Source organism: Fulmarus glacialis, unplaced genomic scaffold (genome assembly GCF_000690835.1).
Source record: "Fulmarus glacialis isolate BGI_N327 unplaced genomic scaffold, ASM69083v1 scaffold27711, whole genome shotgun sequence".
NCBI lineage: Eukaryota > Metazoa > Chordata > Aves > Procellariiformes > Procellariidae > Fulmarus > Fulmarus glacialis.
Window position 1 is genome coordinate 14,144 of NW_009191310.1, and position 24,362 is coordinate 38,505.

The 24,362-nt window shown below is 40.9% G+C and overlaps 1 protein-coding gene across 1 annotated transcript in view; it reads left to right on the forward strand.

Moving 5' to 3' along the window:
* Positions 1-24,362, forward strand: part of LOC104083241 (spermatogenesis-associated protein 16-like) — a gene marked incomplete at its 5' end in the record, with an annotated part of 42,394 nt that overhangs the window by 7,892 nt on the left and 10,140 nt on the right. Inside the window, 5 exons of the mRNA XM_009586658.1 lie at positions 5,257-5,404; positions 8,574-8,720; positions 8,959-9,071; positions 16,179-16,343; positions 20,817-20,897. Of these exons, the coding sequence (XP_009584953.1) occupies positions 5,257-5,404; positions 8,574-8,720; positions 8,959-9,071; positions 16,179-16,343; positions 20,817-20,897 (654 nt within the window). The remainder of the gene's footprint in view (positions 1-5,256; positions 5,405-8,573; positions 8,721-8,958; positions 9,072-16,178; positions 16,344-20,816; positions 20,898-24,362) is intronic.

Here is a 24,362-nt window from a genome sequence, read left to right on the forward strand (position 1 = left end):
GGAGCCTGCCGGCACGGCACGTCGGTCACGCTGACTATCCACGGGAGCTCGGCTCACTCCGCTGGACCGGCTCTGCCCCCATCGCAGCCTCGGGGGGTCGCGAGGCCCCGGCTGGGGCAGGGGTAGGTGGCCCAGGCCAGGAGCCACCTCTGCAGGGAGGCTTGGAGCCAGAGCTCCCGCCCGGTGCAGATGCACACGGTAGCTACCGATGGCAACAAACCATAATTTGAACAGTAACAGGGGCTCACCTTGTCAACGCTCTGCATCAGCCCTACAAAGCAAATGTATCCTGTTTCATTGGTCTCAGAGTCGCTCCACCGTAGCAAAGAAACACTGAAATCCTTCACATTTACCCCCGCGCTGAGACGAAAGGGTAAGATCCTCGGTTGGTAGCAAGTGATACAAGAGCTGAGGACTCCCGCGGCACTCTCCGTGCACGTGAGTTTGTGAGACCGGAGGACGGGCTTGTGGGCAGAGACCTTCCCTGAACAAGAATTGCATTCCCACATTTGTGCTCATCCCTGCTTTCCCAGCGGCCGGCATCACGGACAGGGAGTTTCAAGAGCAGCCTCCGGCCTTTTCCATACTCTGCGTATTCCGGGGCTTTTTCTTTAATGAATAGCGATCTCTTTGGAAGGATATAAAACGTGGATTTCTTTTCTCCCAAAACACAAAGAGATACTTATTAGAGTATCAAACAGATCTTGAAGCCTAAGGTAACCCATCTGCAACACCTCTGCCTTTCAGAAGTCAGCAGAATACATGGATCTATCGCTGTGGCGCTCTGCAAATCCGCTTTCAAAATATACTGCATACAAAATAACTCGCAGAGACTTAAATACATTAATAACTTAAGAACCTAAATAAGCTGATATTTGATGTGACCTACATTAATGGGGAGGCATTACATGGCAGATAAGTAGAAAGTTCTCATCTATTGTATAATATATGATTTATTCATACCATAAACATACTGAGAAAAGGATATGCTCTGGCATTCTGTCTACTTATTTTTCATGCAGAAAAAAAAATTAAAATTATGTAAGAAGAGCATGCTGGTGAGAAGATATTCATATCACAACAGCAACAGACTTAGTGGCAGGGCTGCCAGATACTTCTTTATGGTTGGAAAGATACAGAGAAAAGCGCATAGGTTGCACCACAGTGCACCCATAACTCTAACTACCAGCCTAAGAGTGGAAGCAGTTCACAGAAGAGGCTAATGGCTTTACCCTGACTGATATCATTGCATTAATAAAAATCATCAATAAAAGCATCAAAGTAAATGAGACAGTGGCTGAGTGTGCACTGCAGCTGCAAGATAAGGCACTAGAAAGATATCTAAATTTTTGGCTAATTCTAGATGTCAAGATAATTGGATTTTCCAAATTAAACCTTTCTGTAGTTAAAGAGGATTAAGGTTAGGGACTGTAGCAGGGAAAGCTACTGTCACTGTTATGAAGAATTTTTTGCTACAGTGCCATTTTTCTTCTTCTATGTCTGCTCTAAGCAAGCAAAATGGCAAGAGCTTCATAAAAATATTGAAGCCGTTCTATCATTTGCCATCAGAAGTTGGCATGGGAAAGCTTTGTTTCATGTGCATCTACCTATTCATTTTATGAGCTCTTAACAGAATTTTAGTGGGTGTGGAAGGGACAATATAAGATTGTTTAGGTTAATGTTTAAGCTTTATTAAAAGGTCTGTGAAATGTAACATGACTAGGTATGGTAGAATGTAAGGATATTGCAGAGCCAAGGTACTCAGAGAAGAGGAGTATGTGGTGTTGGGTCAAATATATGTTTAAACCTTTCATCAAAACAAAGTTTGTTGTTTAGGAATGTCTTTTGGCTTTTTAATTGTTATGATAGCAATGTACATCCCTCAAACCTTGTAAACGCTTGTGTTTCATGAAGGAATTAATTGGTATTTTAATAGAAGTGCTGACAATATAAATACTCCTTGAGACATTTTGTCTCCAGATGGTTTCTCTGCAGACTTTCTCTGATTCCCCACATTTCCAAAACAGGGATATAAACCTCCTGACAATAGCAGAGCATGAGTCAGTCCCATAACTACAAAAAGAAATCTTCCTTATCGTCAGATTACTCTGCAGCCTCTTCTTGAGCAAGTTCATGCATCTTTGCTGAAGCAATAGATTCTCTCCACTGCTGAGGTAAACCACCAAATTCAGTGGACTCATGTCAATCATAGTCCTTGCATTATTGTACATTGCTAGAGGAGCTCTTTCTTATAGTTTAAGGTCATCTCAAGGACTTCACTTTTTCTGACTCTGCTGGAATTGAAGGCTGGAGTGTAGCACCATGTGATGAGATATCACTGCAGAGCTCCCTTGCGAGATATGCAAAAAAAAAAAAAATCCTCTTTCTTTATCATCTTTATCAGTTTAGCAGCTACCCATACTCATGAAAGAGCCTGACACTTCTTCCACTCCAAAGCCAGAACAGCAACATCCTCCCTGATGTACCTGAGAGAACATTGCAGAAAGGACTTTTCAGATGCAAAGACACAAAAACACATGCAAATGGGAAAAAACAGTTGTCCTATCCTCTCTGGAAGGACTCTCTTGAAAGTCCATCGGAGCCCTTGCAGTCCTCTCCACAGTGTGACTCTATCTTGAGTAGCTGCATGGTGTACAGCACGTCAGATGATGTTCTGTAGGCATCCCTGTTTCCTGGACACGTTGCCAGATATTCATCCACGAGTATGGACTTCACTGCATAAAGGCTTAAGCAGAAAAATCCTTAGGGATTTCATCATATAAAGTTTTCTCCTCCAAAGTTTTTATGGGCTGAAGTTTTATATCCTTAAAGACTTTACCCCATAAAAATCCAAGAGGATAATAAAACTAATAGCTTCTATGTCCAGGGTCAGTATCTTGGGGAAAAAAAAAGGCTCTTGAGTAATAATAATACCTTCAGTAGCAGTATTGACCAGAAACTACGGATCTATTCTTTTCCCCGTTGGCTGACTTTTTACCGTTATTGCCCTCTGAGCTAGTCGCTATTTGCATGCTGTGCAGAGTAGCCACGGGTACATGGCGATGCAGAGATATTATAGGCGTGACTTTGAACTGTTCTGGAGGATGATAAAGCCAAAAGTGAACTTTGCAGGCAGAATACAGAACTTGTCTGGTCCGGCCGCTCACAGTTTCATCGCGCTGCCTCATTCCATGTATTTTAAATCTGAAGTGTATGGATACACCCAAAACCACATTCACATGCTCATATTGATCCAGATTAGGAAATGGCTTCCAAGCTATAGAAAATAAGCAGAATACCCAACATCTCACACAAAATAAGGCTGACCTAATTCTGTGCCTATATTTACACATGAAATTCAGTAAAACTTGAACAAGTAGGCCTCTGCTTTTTTAAAAATGTACCTTGGAAAGCTAGATTGGTACCATTGTTTTGCTACTGATCCTCTAAGGGCCCTGAACAACAAGATAATTAAAGTGCATAGAAATATGAAATCCTAAAATCATTTTCCTATAAATCAGTGCAGACCGGTAAGTATTCCCACAAGGAGGAACAGGCGCGGATCCATTCATGGGCCCCCGAGTTCTTGGCAGGAGGACACGCTTGCTATTTCCTTGTCTGAAACCTCCAGATCTGTGGCATTAACCATGGATAAGACGGCTGTGCCCATGGAAGTCTGGCCCTCCTCCTCACCAGAGGGGAACGTTATTACTGTTCTGGGTGGTCATGATACTATTACACACATTTGAAGCTTGTTAATTTTCCAGGACTAAATACTGCCCATTCCAGACGGCTTCCATGCCAGGAAATGCAGGATAATGGGCTGACTAAAGAGAGTAGTCTAAAATATAAAGAAATCCCCAGTGATACCCTCGACATCCAGACAGAGTGTTCAGTGGAAGAGCACTCAGGGTGCACATATGGCAGCCTATCCCAATATCTGCTCAAAACAATTACAGCATTTCTATGGTATTTCTGCACACCCTATACCAATAAACAGGATGGAAATAAACTGGCATAAGACCATATCAGAGGACCTGCTGTCTAAAGCCCTTAAAGAGAAGGACATAGATACTTAACTAATTGGCACTCTCAGCCTTCCATTCTGGGTTGGTGGGAGCAGTCACCAGCTAAACAAATGACTCACGGAGACACACTGCGTCTTGGATAATTTTACATAGGTGGAGGATAGACTGGAGAACAAAAGTGAGGAGTCGTCAATAAAATACCAAGCTACTCCCATAATGATACGTTCTGTGAATCACTTCAGTGTATAAGGTGATCTGGGAGATTCATACACCCTGTTAAAAAATATATATCTTTTCCTCTCATGCTTTTCTGATCATCTCTATTAACTTTGTGTTAGTATTGTCACTATTAACCATGTTTACGCTTTTGCCAAGATACGTTAATGAAGCCTTGCAGTTCCCCCAGTTTCCAGAAAGGACTGCCCGCATCAGGAGGACAAAATCTTTGTTAGCAACAGATGCAGCCCAAGCAGCGCTGAATGTGGTCTTCCCCAAACCCCAACCCAGGAGGAGCTGCAGCTCAACCTCCCTCGCGCTGATCGATACGAGTACGGCACAAGGCTGTTGCCAGGCTGGTAGCTCCTCCTGGCAGTTCCAGCACCAGTTCATTGGGGTCCACTGAGTGTGAAATCCACCTCTCCACACAAGACCAGCACAATGCATCATTTGCGTCATTTTTAAGGGATGACAAGGTTCATAAGCTTCATGTTGCCCTCTGCACAGGAGTGAATTTTACTCTTAATGCAAATGGTGTTTAAATGCAATATTTTAAGACTAATATTCCGTATAGACACAGTGCCTGATTCATGCCAACCCAAGGGGTAATATGAATGCTTAGTATTGTTTAACCAGCTCCCAAGGACTGAATAAAACCCTCAGATGAAAGATGTGACCTTCAGAGAGCACGGAATCACTTTTTCTTTTCATCTAAAAGATAATTTATCTAATACTTTTCTCCTCATTGAAGACATAGGCTCGCTGCACTGAAAACAGTTTACAAATGTTCTTTCTCCATCAAATTGATTTTCTGAGTATAGATAGGCAGTGTTTTCTGGAACTAATTTAAATTCCCTTCTAATTAATATTCAAGACCAAAATATGTTATCTTTGCATGACTGTGCAATTATTAAAGGGAAAATATCATCTGCGAAAGTAATTATTTTTCTTTTTTTTTTTTTTAACTGGCCGTTAACTGACATGAAATGTATCATTTCACTGCCTTTTTTAGGCTATGATTGAAGAAGCCATCACTAGAGAAGAATCTTTTTCAGTTATGTACACACCATTTGTGACAGAAGTCAAGGCTGACAAAATAAACAAGATAAAGGACATGTTTGCTGAAAAGCACCCTGATTACGTGGAGCACATATATACAGGTAACAGCAGATTTCACTCACTCTTAATCACTGTATACTATCTGTGTGTGTGGTTGACAAAAAGAGTTTTAGAGAGTCTGGAGCACAAGCCTTTACATTTCTACACTTCTAGGGGGGGGAATTAACTTCTGAGATTTGCTCTGCAATTGTACATGATTTAGGTAATCAAATCAGTACTTAGGCGAAGCACAGACTTTACACTGCAAATCCCCATAAAGATGATTTCTATCCACGAAGCCTCATGTTTCAGTTGTTGAATTTCATTACTGCAACTAATCTTTTGTTCAAAAGTAGATTTGCAGTGTATTGTGGTGACAGAGAGACCCAGGCTCATTCCCATCTCCGTGGATTTCCATCAGTCACCGATGGTCATCCCTGCAGCAGGGCCTTCGCTTTCCAAAAATATCCTCCCTTCTACGAGCACTAATGGACTGACCGCCACCTTTGAGGGCATCTCAGCTGCAGGGATGGGAATAGATAGCCAGGTTTCCTTTAGCCTGTTGAAGACAAGTAGGATCCAGAGTGAACAAGGGCTTTGCAGAGCCCGTTGTCATCTCCTGGCAGAGCGAACTCAAGTAGCATCTCCTGGAGTAAACAGACACTTAAATTCTGGTGGCCACAGCCTTATTTCAAGAGGAATGGGCATGACATTTTGGCAACAGAGAGGCAGGGGGATAAGAGGCATTTCTTACTATCATTAACCTGGTGACTTGGAACATAGTTGACCCCGATAACACTTGGCTTTGAGTTGGTGATTGAGAAACGTGAAGGGAAAAGTACATTTCTCAGGTCAAATTCTAGAAAGCCTCTATCTTCGTCACACGAAGTAGAGGTGTAGCTCACCCCTCACTGCTGCTTCCAGCAGGGTGGTCTGAAAGGCTGAGACGCTGCCCGCTCCCTGCAAGAGTTACACCAGGTCAGAGATGATGGCTTGGTCCTTGTAGCACCGCTGAGTCCCAGCACTCAGCAGATAAATGAGGCTTCCAAAAGGATACCCATTGTCTCTTTGGGGAGGAAAAGAAAATCTATCTGAAAAACACAAATAGGAATTAGGAAACTAAGTGTTTACCACAAAACTGTGCAAATATTTAAATGCAAGTAAACTTGTTCCGTTCATTTTTGTTTTGCTTTAGGAAACCAGTATAAAACTAGATCATGTTTTGGAAGTTGCAGGCCACCCACATATTGGGTTTCTGGCAGTAGATTTGGGGTTGTTCAAAGAGGGAAAATGAGGACTTATCTATCAGGGAGGCTGTAAAATCCCTGTCTACCGTTTACTTGCTGATGTGACTTTGTGAAGAATTTCCAGGGACAAAAGTATTGCCATTAAAAGGAGCATAAAATAAAACTCCCTGAATCTGATTTTAAAAAAGATAATTTCATATTTCACATAATCCCCTCAATTTACAGCAAGGGGGAGACTTCCAGGAGCACATAAGCAGCAAAACTGTGCAAGTGTTGCACTGAAACTCAGTTTGTGTTCATAAATCACTGAATGACTCTGCAAGTGTCACCGGTCAGTTGCTCACTCCTCCCACTAAGGAAGAAGAAAGAAAGAAAAAAAAGGGTGAAAGATCCCAGTCCTATAGTACTTTAGTCAATTATGAAACAGATTGAATAGAGCCAGTTCTGCTCTCAAATACGTTTGTTTACAAAAATCTACTGGTTAAAAGACTTGCTTCAATTTTACACAAATTTCTCTGAGCGCACGTTCTGGGATCACTGAAGTTTCTAGCAATTAAATGGGATAGATAACCAAGAAAAAACAATATGGGTATCAGGGTTTTGAGAGCGCAGTGATGTGAGAGGTCTCACACAGGCGGACGTCCTCACCAGTCCCAACCTCCCTCCTGTCTGTCCTGGAAACCCTCTCGGACAGAGCGAACGTGGCTCCTTTCCCTAGACTCGATGCTGAGATAACTCACAACAGTGTTAGGTGAAGTCAACCTAGTAGGGGGTTTCTCAACTTATCTATTCAGATTTGACCTAAAATCACGCTGCCCACCAAAAAAAACATCACAAGCAACAAGGTTAGCTCATTGTCGGTGTGGTGCCACTGAGCATTCGACCTGCAGGTCTGTATCTCACATAGGTGAAATTAAAAAGACGAGCTAAGCTCCATTTTAACAGTGGGTGTGAAATACCAGACGTCTCACAAACGTGTTATTTTAAATAACCCTCCTATTCTGTAACAATCACCCATCCAATTTTAGTCCAAGTTTTGCTAGAGTGTGAGGACTGAGTTGATTTCAAAGTTTTCCTTATCTCCAAGGAAAAGGAGCAGATACACATTTAAATCCAAGTATACAATGCAGTTTGTTGCAAAATTGAGAATCCATCAGAAGAGAACATGCTGCAAGGGAAATATCAGGTCCACTCGCTTTGATTTATATAGGGGTAAGTCCGGAGAGCTCCGAGTGGGGTTCTCCATTTGTCACTGTGACCGCACAGCCTGGCATCTTAAAAGCAGAGCTCCCTGAAAACAGAGCACTCCTTTGTGAAAAGTGACACTGACATTCAATCTAGGTTTATTTTTTGCAGGGGAAGGGGAGGGAGGAAAGGACTGGTCTGGTTCCCTAAGCAAAGGTGGTTTATACAATTGCTCGGAGCATCTGTCCTCGCCGAGGTCAGGGCAGACCGACTCAGCTGATACACAGGGGTTTTGGCAGCGGCAATCACAAACTCTGGACAAGGCACAGCACAGGTTGTCAGGTGCCAACTGGGTGGATGAGAAAGGACACGCAGGAAACCTGGGATTATGGTGGTGGTGATGGTAAAAGCACAAATCTGTAGGAAATCAAACCTCCTCAATTCAGGGAACAACAGAACAGCTTTTTTTTGCAGTTAAAAGATCAGGATGTTATGTTACTGAAGTGTTGAGTTATTAATGCCTTGGATGATCAGCATTGAAAAGTGCATAAGTGGGAAGAACATGTTTTATCTTCTGCATCAGCAAAATTTAAGGTGTTGATGAAAAAGGTTGCAAAGTCTGGAATTTCAAAACCCAGTTATAGCTGGATGGGTTGGTTTGGTCACCTTTGTTTTGGCAAGATTCTGGATTACATGTCACTCCTTCTTAGACTTCCTATTTTTATCTCCAAAAAAGTAACTTCTCTTGCAACTGAAAAGAAATGTGACAGTGGAAATTATTTTCGTTTCCCTATTCCAGATCCTCATGGACTTCACATCTTGCCACAGATGGCTGAGTGGCCGTCTCTGCTGCCCCAGCGGTACTTACTGACTCTGGGTTTCAGAAACAAACATATTGGAAAAATCTTGGAAAGGTGGTCAAATAGAAAACTGCCAATCTTTTCAGGTACAACAACTTGCTTAAAAGCTGTGATAGCTCAGGGGTGGCCTCCACGATCCTTGCTAATTGAGGGGGGCCAGGGGGTTTCTCGGGACCCACTTCTCTGTGCCGGCAGCCCCGACTGTCCAGACAGCTCTCCCCATCCTCCTCTCTCCTCCTCCAGTTTACCCATCATCTTGCTAGATCCTCTATGAAAAAGGTATATGAATAAACACAAATATGGTTTTGTGATTTCATTTCCTAGACCGGAAAGCACCTTTCAGTCCTCTCACAAAAGAAGAAACAAAAAGATATTGGGATAACACTGGGAAAAAGATCGTGCCAGTAATGGATTTTATAAGAAGCACCAAATTAACTGTGAGTATAAAACTCACTTTCTGGTGTGTAGTTTCTGTGGCAGCAGAAGCCTGTGCGTGTGTGAATGACGTGTGCTTTTTGGTGGGTAATTCATTCTGCACATGCTCCTCCTGTGTCCAGAAATGCTCAGTGAACTGCATTAGGAACTGAGTTCAACTGGGGTGTAGATACTTTTAAAAAGTAGCAGTAATTATTTATCAGTGTACCCAGTTTATTTAAAAATCACTTTGCGTGCAATTTCCTCAAATCTTTACGGCCTATTATATTATATCCCTACTTCACGTAATCACCAAAACTACTCGCTATATTTCATACCTATAGTATACTACACATATCACCAGGATCTCCAACAAGAGTTAATAATTGCTACTTGAAGCATTTTTAGTGATTTAGATTCTGATCCTTATGTAGTGAAGTATGTGAAATAACCTTCAAATCTGTTACAGCCATATTGAAGGTATATTAGTTAATTCTACTCCATACTTTCCGCAATAATGTACACAGCTTTTTAGCACCATGGCTTTTGATTAGCACAAAAGGTCAAAAATCAAATTTGCATGTAGACTAGACTGTTTTAATGCAATTCTTAAATTGTTGTCCTGAAAATAAGAGGAAGAAGCCTCTCCTCCCCAGATTGTAAATGCTAATGTTAGCACTTTTTCCCTATCAATAACAGTTTTTTAGTTTTCTGTATGTTGAAGGAATCAGAGCCATTTCCTTGTCAGGGGTGTCTTAGCAAATCACACGATTTATATTCTTAGGTTTTGATACCAGATAGGAGGTTGACAAAAACTGCTACTTAGCAACCCCCAGCAAGGAAGAAACATTAGCTAGATATTTGGGGAAGCTCTATCTCCTTTCATCTCAGAGAGCAGCTGCTGAAACAACAAGAAGTGCTTGAACTCACACGCTCAGTGGGAGGTAAAGGTGCTTAGTGCTTCGCCAAAATGGGCGCTCATAAAGCATCTGCATCGGTGTGAGGCAGGTGGAGCAGGCTGAGGGCAGACATCCCCAAGGAAACACGCCGCTGCTTCTTTCCAGTTCTTTCCTGAAGCCATGTGCTATTGGCTTCGGACGACCAAAAGCCCACGTTATTGATGTGCAGGCTAACAGAAGTGGCATCTTTGGGAAAGTGAAATACCTGTTATTGCTGGGTGCCTTGCGCTTGGAACATTTAGGAAGCTAGAAGTATAAAGAGGCAGGGGGTTGGTTTCTGGGTCCAGAATAAAACCCTGGTCTTTCTGAAAGCCTCAGTAAAACTCCAATTTTTAAAATTTTTCTTGGCCTCACAGTTCTCTCTTTGGGTATAACATAGAGCTTTTAGATGTGAGAGTCCTCTATTGCAGTTATTCAGTTTCTAAAGAGTATTAGCAAGAGAAAAAACTTTGAAATCGGATATCTTTTGGATTCCCCGTAACTACCCTATTCTGTAAATTAATTTGGAGGAACAGGACCACATGGTTCAAGCAGAGATACATGGTATCTGGTACCCAGGGTACAGGGAAAAGAAAAACTAATCATGTAAGAGATGAGAGCAGAGTGGTGTGTTAGGATTGCTCAAGCCAGTCCCCACTAGCTGCATGAATTTACACTGCTCCTACACAGTAATATTTTCTACCAGCTCTAGACCTCACCTCATACATTTAAATATTCTTGCCGAAACAGAAGAGGGCTCCCAAAAATACAGGATGAAATCCCAGCACCACTGAAGTCGGCAGCAAACTTCCTTTTTTCCCAAGGAGGCCAGCATAGCATCCACATGGTGCAGGCAAGGTCCACCCAAGTGCCACCTCCAGCAGCAGCAAGAATGGGATAACAGGCCTGAATCGTGGTCCTATAGATTTATAACCAGCCATCAGAGGGTCAGTATGGGAGCTTTAATGGAGAGGAGGAAAGCCGCAAGACAGGAGAAATTATCACTGAGTTAGAACAAACAGCTGCCAAGTCCACATCCATTATCGGTGGAAACGTATTCACTTTCCCTTCAGTTTTCATAGGCTTGAATGATCTGGGCAAGACAGAACCTCTGACCCAAAGAGCAAATGACAAAGCTAATTATACCTGATAATACAGATAGGCACAGAGCCAGAACTGCTCTGCTACTGGTGATTAAAATCTCTTTATGGGCCTGGCAGAGATTTGGCCACTTTTGCTTCCTTGAAAGTATTCCAAAATTTTCTTCAAGCTAGAAATACAATTCCATTGTATTTCCATCACACACACACTAAATTAAAAACTTCTGGAAGACAACCTTCAGATACAGACTCTAGCTTTACAACTTACTTTAAGAAAATAGAAGAATATATTTGGTTTTAATAGAACAAACATTCCTTTCTGCCCTCTTCTTCATTTGCAGACACAAACATACAATCCAAAATGCTTGTCCTAATCAAATTATTTTTGACAAAAACATCTCAGTGCTAAAGCAGACCTTACTAAGCCACGGCAACACTTAATATAAGTCAATTCTTCCACCTCAGTTTTGCAGCTACAAAACCTAGAGTTTATTATTTGATTTATACAGACACCACTGTTGGTAAGATGTGAAGTTAAAGGTTAAAAAAGCAGGGCTTTGTGTATTGGCCCCCCTTCTTCATAAAGAACAGTCAGTCCCATTTAAATCAAGGGGTCGTTTGTGTATTGTACAGCGAGAAGTGTGTGAGAGAGGATGTCGCAGTCTGGTCCCCACGCAGCATCGTCTGCTGCTGGTGGGGAAATGCCATAAACCTCACCTACCCAGAAATACATACCAGGACACAAAGGTTATTGTATGTGCCTCAAAAAATATATATCAGTCAGACTTTCAGCTACTCATATCCTAATCAAGATTACCAGCACTGACAAGTGGTTATTCTATCGAGTGATTTCACCAGGGTAATTTCTGCTGCTTTGGACACACCAAGTTTGCCTTTCTTCTGCTGTAATCCTATGTCGATGGCACATGATGCTACTTAATAGGAGAACCAGTGGCCAGAGGGCCTTATTAGACTGCTCATATTATAAAGGTGAACAAAACCTACTATATGATTCACAGCATGATGCCTACATTTACAGATCTCACTGTTTTGTTGTCTATTTTTTAAGTAGAGGGAAAGTGTTTACTACCTACAGATTTCAGCATACACATTTTCTGGAGCATACCAAGGACATTAAAGAAACATTATGATGGATTTTTTCTGCCTGTTATTGCAATACACTACAGACATGCTTGCAAGGCATAACTTCATTCAGATTTGGAGCTGAAAAATAGCAGTAAAGACTCCACAACAGAAAAGAACTACTGGGGGACATTCCAGACTTTAGCAAAGTGCTGCTCTTAAAGCTGATGGTTAAACATGCCACACGTATTGGATATGACAGATCCTGCTTTAAATCCAGGCTGACCAGCCACTTTTCTTTCTTTAGCACTCCTAGCGTTCAGCAATTAGACTTCAATTATAAATAGAAGTGGCATAACAGATGACTTTTTTTTTTTTTTTTTTTGAGCATAAAGAAAAGAAAAACGCGGGGGTATCATCCCAAAATTCTCAATACGTGAAAGGACACATGATTCACTCCTCTCACATGCTCTCCAGCTCCTTTTTGCAACAAAAGCCTGTCCTATCTTTGCTCCGGTTGTTAGTGCTGGGTATTTAGCAATAGCAGGTAAGCTCCATCCAGAACAGGCTGATTTGTTTTTTGTAGGTGCTTCTTCATCCCAAGCTCAGAGGAATGAAGATGTCCCAGGGCTGATCCTCCGGTATCGGGACCTTATTGCTCTCCTAAGAAGGAAGGTCTTCAAAGATGCCTCTGGGAATAAACACCCCTTTTTTTTCTGTTTAAAGGGAATTCGTGCAGCAAAAAGTTTTCTGGGGAAAGCTCTCTCGGAAGGACCCCCGCCTCAGGCGAGGCTGCCCATTAAGAATAAAGTCCTCAAGAGAAAGTCCATGAATTGCTCATTTTTACTTTTTTCTTTAAATTCTCCTTGGAATACCAGACAATAGGGGTGAGGGCCCATCTAGAAAGTAACAGCATCATAATTTACTTATTTATTGTCTTAATATGTTACTGCATTTCTAACCAGGATGCAACTGTGTCTCCACATACTGCATCCGTTGGTTATGTTTCTACCCGATTTCTCAAATATGTCTCTCTTCTCTTTGTTAAAGGAGCCAACTCTTTTCCACTGAAGTCTCCATTTAAGTTTGCTCTTTACTTAACCTTCACTGTGCCTACCTGAGCTGGTTTCATCTTCATCTGATTGCTTGGCCACTTTATTATGTTTTTTACTGCAGCTTAGGAGCCCCTTGAATTCTGCTATAGTTCATGTAATTCTCATCATGTGGTTCAGCTCCCCGTGGAATTTTTTTTCCTGCCAGCAGCAGTTATTTATTTTCTCTTTCTGCATTTTTCATTGTCGCTGAAACACCACCTCTGACAATGCTCAACCTCCTCTAATCCCTTCAGAAAAACCCTGCTGTTGGTTATTTATTTATTTATTTACTTCCAACCTACTATAAACTTAAATAGCGTTGCTATGTCCACAGAGTGCACGTTGGCACAGATGCCCAATTTGTTTCCCGTAGCTACGTGTCATGCTCTCCTGTTTTTCTGGAGAGTCAAGCAGACAAAAAATTGTTTTCTTTTTGCCTTTACTTTCTTAATCATTGGAGAAGCCCCCAACAGATACAGCATGATGAGAGAGGATTTTTACCTGTTTTCTTAGCTGATGACTCAATATACTCATTTCTCAGAGCTTACACAAAAAGGTTTTGGGCAGATTTCAAGAGTAGCGGGGAAAAACCTTTTGCTGCATCTAAATGTTGTGAGACTATTTCATGTTGATAAGAGCTCTCTTTCTCTCTCATTAACTGATTGCTTCTCCTTACTTTAATGCACACAGCTCTACCTGGGAACACAGCTATCTGGCTTTCAAACACCCATGATCAGGTGGAGATGGGGCTCCGTTTTTTCCCTTGCTTTAGTGCCATGCTAACTAGACTGTGTCAGACTTACAATTTCACATATCAGAGATCACAGAAATCTTTTTTTCTTCCGGATGTCTCCTGCTAATACTAGGTCAGGTCCTCAGAAAAGGACGCTTCAAGTGATAAAAATAGTTTGTAAGAAGGTTGCCCTGGTCTCCCTTCTTAGAGGTGGGTCAACAGAAGTTCATAAGAAGGTAGACCTGGAAGGGCTCTCCTGGCTCCTCAAGTCAAATCAGCTGCTATTACACACCTTTGCGTCATGTAATAGCCTATTCAAAAATGGAGTAAAATCCATCTTAGAACTAGCTAGGCTTTCTGCCTTTTCTACTCTTGGTGAAAGACACTGCAGACCTTCAGCCTGAATTATAAGAAGCTTAATTGCCACCCCGGTCTTATTTGTACCTATTTATACACAATGGTCCTTCTGTTATCACTGTCTTTTATCTCTCCTTCCCCTTTCAGTTTGCTCTCTTTGGAATTTAGCCCTTCATTATGTTTATTGAGAAGAATAATAAGCTCTTGGCATTTTCATTAATAGACTAATCAAACCACACTTCTCTCAAAAGAGGTATCTCCTACCGTGCTGGCTTCTCTGCTCCATGATGCTTGGGTTTAAATTAACCTCTCCAAACACAGCTGACTGGAGCTATCTGCAATACTCCAGAGAACTGCTGACCAGAGCTCCTCTTCCCTGTGCAGTGCCTGATTCTCTCCCTCAGCTAATGGAAATACCAGTTCAGTGGCTCAGCTCTTTCTTTTTCCGGTGCTTTCGTATCTGGAGCTCCCAGATTATAGCTCCATTCCTGCCACTGGTCTCCAATGCATCGGTTTTGGTTTTGGGGGGGTTTTTTGTTTGGTTGGTTTTGGTTTTTTACAATTATATAAGGTATTATATTAAAAGGGATAAAATTAACTATACCAGGATTATTTCTATTTTTCTAGGGTTAAAAGAAAGCTAAGCTTTTTTCCATTATTGTTGTTGTAAGATGTATAGAAAACAAGAACAGCATTGTTATTAAATTCTTCGACTTGATACACGAGCTATGTTGATAGTCATTTTGATAACACTTGATGTTTGCCTTGTGAAAATTTCTGCAAAACCAAGATCAATATCAAACCAATAGATCAAGATTTTTTTGCCAAGAGAAGTTCATTTTAAAAACAGGACACCTTCTATTGAAAAATAAATGTCATTCAAAACTTTCCATTCACCCTGTTCAATATACGATTGGACTTAAAATCACCTACCTGGAAGTTTATGTAAATGGCAGCATCAGTGTGCCATACGCAACTGCCAGAACAAAGGTCTATTAAAAATACTGGAAGCTGTTTTGAAAATCGATGCCAATTCTTGGAATTTCAGGCACTTAAATATGTTCAAAACCCTGATTAGATGAATGGAAATTTCACTCGGAAGGGCTGAGCATTCAGATATGCAATGGCTACATCTCGTCAGGAATCTAGGCCAAATTGCTTTTGAAAATCTCAGTAGGGTGCTTATTTGCATTTTTGGCATCAGAATACTTTTGAAAATATGGTGGTAAGGCTGCCATCCATCAAACACTTCAGCAGGTGCTGAGATTTTATGCAAGCACTTGGCTGAGTTTCCGTATTCACATGCTTAAAATTTACCATGTGCCTAGCTGCCTGGAGGATCAGAGACCACCTCTGCAGGTTTTAGTCCCTCAAGGTTATATATTTGAAAACTATGGATTTGCCTAGTCTGCAAACAAACCATAAGCTGACACACTGCACGGTTTCCTCAACCTCTTCACTGAAACTTTAAAAGCAATCCATAAAAGTCGGATAATATTTAACAGAGGGGATTATGGAAAAGCCATTTCTAAATGAGAAAATTGCATTCATGTTTGTTATCTGCTGTCTGCCCTTCACATATATTATGACTACATATTTATTTTTCTAGTACTACTAGAGAGATTGTGGAAAGAAAGTCTTTTTTTTTTTTCCCTCTATAAAGACTGTCAACAGCATTATCTTAAAGGTGCTGGATGCCATATTGCTTATAGTATTACCAGCATAAATATATATATATATGATGATAAGCCTCAAGGCATAGGACTCAAAGGATAAGTGTGTTTTCTGCGACTCTCTAACCTACTTGCTTTTGCTGAGAAAACAGGACAATCTCTGTGCATGTTCACGTGGGATAGAGAAGTTGCATTACGCCAGCCTCCTCGGCCGTTTGCAGAGAGTCGAGGAACGGTCCCAAGTGATTAATCAAGCGATGGCTGAGCTAGCAACCATTCCCTACCTGCAGGACATTAGTCAGCAGGATGCCGAACTGGTAAGTATTTATTTTTAACACCTGTTTTGGCCTTTAGAGGCAGGGAGCCAGGGAGGGAAGGGTTGGGGCAGAGCACCGCGCTGCAATTTGCTCTGGAAGTCATTTTGCGAAAGTGCAGACCTGAAGTAGTTTTAAAATCCGACTGCAGTGCCTTGTCAGAGGAGGTGCTAATCACCTGCGAGGATGACTTTTATAGAACCAGCATGACTCATCTGTAGGCATATTTTTAAAACCTCTTCTTTTCCCCCAAACCTCCCCAAATCAGTCTGGGAAAATGATTGCAATTATTCAGATCGTGCTACTTTAAGATATCTAACATCAGAAGCCACCTGCAGCAACACAGGCCGAATCTAGTTAAAGCTGAGGAGAGGGGAGAAAGGAGAGAAAAGATTTTCTTTCCTGGCTCCATCTACAACTTGCTCTCTGGCTCTGAATAAACCCAACTACCCGCTATGCTTTTGTTTTCCCTTTGTAAAAGGAGGGCAGTGATGATAGCAGGGCTGTTGCAAGACTAGAGTCATTAATGGCTTGATAGTATATCGATAACTGCAATCAGAAAGTACCGTATAGTTATTCTTCCGCGAGGCTGTTGGGTTTTCTGATGGGAGAGGGAGGGAGCTCACATACATGCAAATTTTAAGCATTTCATTCTAGAAGAAAGAAAAAAAAAAGTTCCTCCATAGTCCCTGCATTTAAATGCAGTCCAATTTTGATGATCCAACTTCGGCTCACTAAAAACTCTTGGTTTTCCCAAAGCCGGTCCCTTGACATTTGTTTGCAGTCCTGCAAAGCTCCTAAGCTCTATAGAATTAAAGCTTCACAGCAGCTTGCTTTAGGGAAGAAGAGCAGCGGCCTGCAACTGCAGGAGGTGGTTGCCAGACTTTGAAGTCTGGGCTCGAGATAAGGGGAAACGACATTGCAAAGAAACTGTGTTATTAAAAGACATTCTCCTTTTGATGCAAGTTTTCTAGTATGAAACTTCAGCAGGCCCACATTTCAAGGCTGACTAAAGGGTCTGGAGTTATTGCTACATATTTCAGTGATAGGTTTTTCTCCAGGGTACAATAATTTCGGTACCTCACAGGTTAGGCACGGGCTATTACACTGTTGCCTGTATCTTGTCATGTAGTAATCATAAGCCTGACCTCCCTGGAAAGCTTTTTGGGGGAGGCTCTAGGCCACCCGCGACAAAGGTCTTCAGTCTCTTAGGGGTCGGAATGGGCAGAACGAGGGTCCGTGCTGGGAGATTTAAGTGACAGATTGTAAATCTTTCAACGAAACACATATGCTTTGTTTACTGAGCCCAAGGTAAAAATGTTTTTTAAAAGAATAAAGGCAGAAAATTTCTAGTAGCTATCCTGTCCAGAGCATTAAAATGTATTAATTCAACATTCATTTATTTTTCTTTGTCCTGTCATCCTGCTGTAAAATATATCTTGTAGTCTGTGTGTGCAAATGGAGGCTCGGGTGCTTTGTAGCTAGAATATTTTAGTATACTTCAGGCACCACAGTGTTAAAGCACAAGACTTGCAAGCAAGAACAGGGAGTGATTAATGGGCTTTACCTTTCCTGGCGGCATCAGCCTGCATGGCACAGGCTCTTCTTATGCCAGTAGGGACCATTTCCCTACCACATCGCAACTGCATCAAGCACAGAACATTGCTGCCCATCGTTGGGTCTGCTCATCCAAACCATCCAGGGACCGAGCAAAAGATCCTCATTTTCTCAGCCCACCTGTCATCCTCCTCATTTCACCAGGGTCCAGGCAGGATGAAACATTTGCAGGACTGGGCTGCACTGGTGTGATTCAGCAGCCCTCAATGGATGCTAGAGAGGCAACCCCCCACCACGTCCATGGGGTCAGAATCATAGCACCCATGCTGACTCCATGTGCTTCTCACTCTTCAGCAACATTTCTAAGAGATATCTAAATTTTTCCATGAAGAAAACTGAGCTGGCCAAATCCTAACCTCACTTGTACTAATAAAAATTTAAAGTAATTCCCCTGAGGTCATTCTGACTTTACATTGGTAAAACTGAGATAAGGCTTTATGACCAAGCAAGGCAGTTAAATTGTGTGAGTTAGAAAATGCTAAAGATGCCAAATGTTTATTATCACATACAGTATAAGCTGTATAAAGTCTAAAACACACTGAATTTATAATAGTGCAATTTGCACTGATACAGCAAGGTTCCCAAGGGCATTTCAATTATAAACTCTTCTGTGTAAATGTCTTCTTGTAACTAAATAAATAGAGTCCTAATCTATGGCACAGAGAACCTCAACTGAGGCCTTTTTAGATCAGTATTTATATTCATCGACCCTGGGAAAATAAAGATTTCAGTTAGCTTGAATAGTTGAATAAAAGTGGGGAAACACTCTGAAGAAAATCTTTCCAAGGTTTATGATTTCAATGTCACCGTATTTGTACATCATAAATCAAGATGAAAGCTTGTTAAAAAAGCAGAAATCTATTTCAATTTAAAATCAAGATAAAAAAAAAGATATTTTAAAAAATGCAACATTTTTCCTTGGAGGGGATTCTCCAAAAAACACCAGCTTTGGGAGAATTACTGTGGTTTGCCAACTGCCCGCTCTTGTAGCATGAGCATTTTCTCTGCCAATAGAGCTGGTGAAAACCTTTGGGTGATAAAAATCAAAACCAGAGCACACGCTGGGCACTTTTCACTGGCATCTATCAATATCAGTGAAACTTTAATTGGAAAGGTTTCTTGTTTTAACTTCTTGCCCAAAGCAGCGAGGTCCCCAGCTTGGCTGGGCTGTCAGAGCAGCCCCTTGGGGGTGACAGACCGATGTCCCGGTCCCTGCCCCGGTGGGTGCTCTTCGACCAGTTCTTCAAAGAGAATCACTCCCAAGAAAAGAACGGAGAGATCCTCCCCTTCCCCTGACCGGATCCTCCTCTGCCTGTTTGACACAGGATCCGTGCTTTGCCCATTCTGCCCTTAATACCCTTAATCTCTGGGCTGTGACTATTCTGGATTCATAGAAGGAGATTATCTGTCATAAAAGTATTGTGACGGAAAATTTCTGACAGGTTCTTGATTATTTTCGCATTAAAGTCAGAGGCAGAATTTTGCAGTTTTGTTTCTCATGAATACTGATACATGACTTTTTAAAAAAAAAAGTTTTCATCAACTGTTTGGACCAATAAGATTCAACTTAATGGCTGCACAAGCACAGAGAAACCGGGCTGGAACCAACCATAGCAAATTTATTTAGAGATTTAAAAGAAGATTCCTGCATCCTTTATCCAGTGTTCGGACACAGACAAAGAATTTTAACTCCGAAAACCTGAATGTGAAGGGAAACTTGAGGGAATACGGATCTGCTCCTTGAATCTCAAGGCAGCATTTCTATATCTTGCGCAGATGAGCCTGAGCACTGGTGGTTTACATTTCATCACCTTATGTACTCATATTAGACTGCTGCCCGTCTGGGTACAGAAAGAAGAGACAACTTCTCTATGAATGCTTACGTTTATACTGTCCAGTCACTTGTAATGAGTAACAAATTTGGGAAGAGACACCAAAAACTATTATTTGGGTTCACTTTAACCAACTAAAGGCTTTGGAATAGACCTGATAGAGCACAGCAATATCACAGGTATTAAGTACAAGTTTCTCCCAGTTTGTTCCTAAACACTGATGCTAAAGGCTGCTCACGGGAGGACACCCTGGATTCAACCCTTGTCTCGCTGTTACTGAATTAAGAGCAACTGAAACATTTTCAAGTGTTTGGGAAGGGTGCAGGGTGAGGCAATGCTATGACTAACCTGGAAGGGTACTGGAGTGAGGCAATAACCACAACTAACCTGAATTTTAGCCTTCCCTCTAACACTAAGAACTGATTAGCAAGTATTTTCCTATAGCTTCTTTTTATAGTTTACACTAGAAATTGTCAGTCTTGTTTTTATGCTGTTATGCTGAATGATGGGGAGAAGGGAGGGTTCGCCAAAGAAAAAGGCTAGTAAAAGCAGGGAAAATGAGCTAGATACTTCCAGCTACAGTAAAAGCATCTCAGCTTTAGTGCTGTCCTCTTGTGAGGTTTTTCATGCTGCTTTAAATTATGACACATTAGCCTTGGGAGAAAATACTAAAAAGTATTCGTGTATGATACAGAATATCCCAGACAGCTAAAGAATGAAATATGGAGCCTTTATTCTTTACAACCCAAGTCTTCCTTTACTAAGTAAAAACATTTACTGCATTAAAACATATAGGCTTAAATACAAATTTTCCAGAGCATTTTTTCCCATTGTTAAGTATTTTATATCCACAATAATACAGTGTAATGGCTGAAGCAAAGATGAGGTGGCAGTGCTCATTGTGTGAAAGATGAGTAATAAAATCATCAGCGTACAAATGATTTTTTAATTAGGTTTTAATCTGTGTATTTAGAGAAGTTATTTCTGTGTGAATTCCACACTGATAATTTTTATCTTGGTGCCACAGCTGCAGTCGCTAATGGCAGATGCCATGGACACCCTTGAAGGAAGAAGTGATAAAGGACGTGTGTGGAATAAAATTCAGAAGGTAAAAACCTGCAGCAAAGGGCAGGAGAGTATATTGTTCCTTGGGGAGTAAATGTCCACCTGAGTCATATCTGTTCAAAAGATAGAAGAAGAAAGTAGGTGCCGTTTGAAACCTGACTGCATGCTTTGAAGTCTGTTAGTGCTCGGGCACTAACCACAAATACATATTTATTATTTGCTTTAGCCCCTATGGTTGATCTTTGCCCATGTTAATAGTCTCATGTGGTTATCTAACGAAAGAAAAAAAAAAAAACCAAAAACCAACAACAACAAAAAAACCCAAACCTGAATAGCTTATTTTTGGCTGATAATTATACTTCTCTTCCATCTTTGTCATATGGGGTACTGTGCTAATTGGATGTTGGGGGGAGTTGTTAGGGAATAAAATTCAGCCTAACAAATTAGGTCCCTTAGTGGAGCTCAAATGAGCTTTGGTGATGCGAGAGGTAAAAGACATGTAAATGCCTTTCTGGAGTCTGTGCACAGCAACCGGTCAATTTAATTCTTAAAGGATTTGCAAAATGCAGGGAGTCTTGTGTTGGCTCTCTGTACAGATGAATCTGACCCAACGTAATGAATAATAGGTCAGGCTGGGATGTAATAGGAGTGTCTTAGATTTTTACAAAGTCTTTCAAACCAGAGCAAATCACAGCTCTGGGCATTCAACCCCATCGACATTCAGCCACTTCTGAGGAAAAGGAAGCAACGCATCACCAGGAAGGGAAAACGTTACTAATGGTTCGAAGCATTGGTCTTATCCTGTGTCTTATGGCTCCGTCAGATGCCAGACGGACGCACGCTCGCTCTGGGTTGTGGCTGCGGTGGGAGGCTGGAGAACAGAGGGTTTGAATTTCTGCACTGGCGGGACTTGAAATTGTCCCTCTTTGGGATTTAGGGTTTACAGAGAGATCCCAGGGAAGATACTGAAAACCCAAACCCTGACTGCACGGGGTCAGCGTAACAAGGATAAGCAAATAAGACAGAGATGTCTGAAAGAAATCACAGGGGTGGACAGTCAAGGTATTTTCAGAGTCGATATTTCCAAGTGATTTGAATGAAAATTTGAGAAGGCTTCTCCTCTGAGAGAAAGTCTGAGTAGGTGTATTGCCTCGGTTAGCTGTCAGATCAGTGGTTCTTAATAAAGTTTTCCAAGTACAGAATGTTTTCAGAAAGTAACCAAAACCTAAATACCCAAAATTATAGACAGGCTGGGTTTCATCTCTTTCAAACGCTCGTGAGGCAAAACAAAGGATAAATATTCATACTGCTTTTACATAGCGCCAGGATAGTCTGTAAATCTCACACCTGCCTACAGATCGTATGAGAATCTTTTGCAATACAAACACTACGTATGATATGAATTATATATTTTTATACAATTACTTACATGTTTCCTGCCATATATATAGTAAACATGGATAACTAGATCAATGCGAAGAGTCAATGATATATTTACAAATAGCCTATCCCCTGTACTTCTCTAGCACTTATCCTTCCCATTTTCAGAAAATAGACGTAAATATCAAAGACAGTTTTCCAAAGTTTTTTCCAAAAGTCAGGATTTTAATCCACAGTTAGGTGTTTGAATAACTAGCCTGATTTTCACAGCTCTGAACGACGCAGTTCAGAGGCTGCTGAGAAAGGATCACGGCTGAAAGTTAGATCAAGTACACAGATATCTAAATATTTATTAAAGGCTCATTAAAAGTTTGTTGGTGGTACCAAAAAGATTCCCACATATTTCAACACACAGTGGCTAATATTTCACTGTAAATTCAGTAAAACAAATTAATTTCTTTCGGTGTATTCATATGTATGTATGTACACCCTTTATATTTCTCTGGATACTTTTACTTTCAGTATAATCTTAGAGGAAATCAAGCTAACATTTAAAAATGGATTGGTATCCCATATTATGCCACATGAATCTGTGCATAATTCAATATTCAGGAATAAAATTTACTGAATCCATGAAAATCTGGTGCTTCAAAATTTGTTTGCATTCTGAACGTAGTTTTGCATTTCATTTTTGACGACTCAAATCAACTATTTGATTTGACGCATCTTGTTCCAAGTGGAACTCACTGTTTGTTTCATAGCAGAAATATATTTTTCTATATTATATCAGAACAAAGAAATGAAAAGCATCATCAAATATTTCTTTTCTACTTTATTTTTTTCCAAAATTTAATTTCAGCGTATTCATCATGTTCTTAGGAAAAAATTCTCTTTAAATAGAGGAGACAGGAAAACACTCAGGGAGCTTGGGGATTTTTTTGTTGGATCGTTTGTTGGTTTGTGGTTTGTTTGTTTTTTTTTTAAATCAGCTCTAATTAAGAACGTTGCGCTAGGTTAAAGAACTCTAACACGTTACTAAGAAGGAGGACTAAATCTGGTGATTAAAAATTGATGTGGTGTGGATTACTGCATGTCACTTGTGCTAGAACCATTCTGAGAAGTTCAGTATTTCTCACTTTGCTCATCACAAGCCTACAAAGAACCTTCACACAGACCTAGCGACAAGGTAGTTATTTGTATTTTTGCTATTGAATTAATTTACATATATTGGAAAGCGAAAAAGAACATAAAGGAGTTTATACAACCAGCTATAAACGCAACACTCTGGAAAGCTGACAGCTACGCTACCACCAATGAAGTTTGGCTTTTGCAATAGAAACAGCTGTTGCACCTAATGAAAGCACTCAAAATTTTTCTCTAATGCAGCAGAATTATAGCAGTGCCTATTTTCCAAATGGTTAAAGGGTCTGTCAGAATTGCCATTACAAACCACTGTTTTCAGAGTTTTATATTCTAGAGTCAGTCATAAAAAATTAATTCAGGCTGAAATCTGACATAGAAGGGCACAAAGCCTGACACCCAAACACTTTTCCTTTTGTCACGGTGGAGGGCTTATCAAATCAGTTTGAAATTAATCTGGGCAATTTTGAATTTACAGGACTGTCAAAGTAGTAATATATGTGTAGCTTCAAGTGTTTTGGGTGCTGCGCTTCCCATCCAATTCACTGACAAGTTTATGTTTTTAGGTGAACTAATTTATCAAATGGGCTAATTATTTTTGGAAGCTTTAAATACAAAGAAATGAAAAATGACCTCATAATTAGCTGGAGAAAAGAGAACATCACTGCACAGAAGATGCCTTTCTTGGTATTACCAGGTTATGGACTTTCCAGGCACAAGGAGAGCTGACCCAGGAGAGCCTGGATTACTTTGGGAGATTAAGAAACATCCTCCTACAGAGGCTTTACCCACGTACTAGACATCCCTGAAGAATGCCTCAGAGGCAGGAAAAATGGGCTGGGTCAGTCTCCCAAAATCCTTATTCTCCAGGACTTTACCGACACTTTTCCTTGCAGTCCCCTGGATAAAATGTGAGCTTTGTATTAGCGATTTGGGGAAACAGACACCTGTGTCTAAGACCTTTCAAGCAGTTAACGGCGAGACGGAG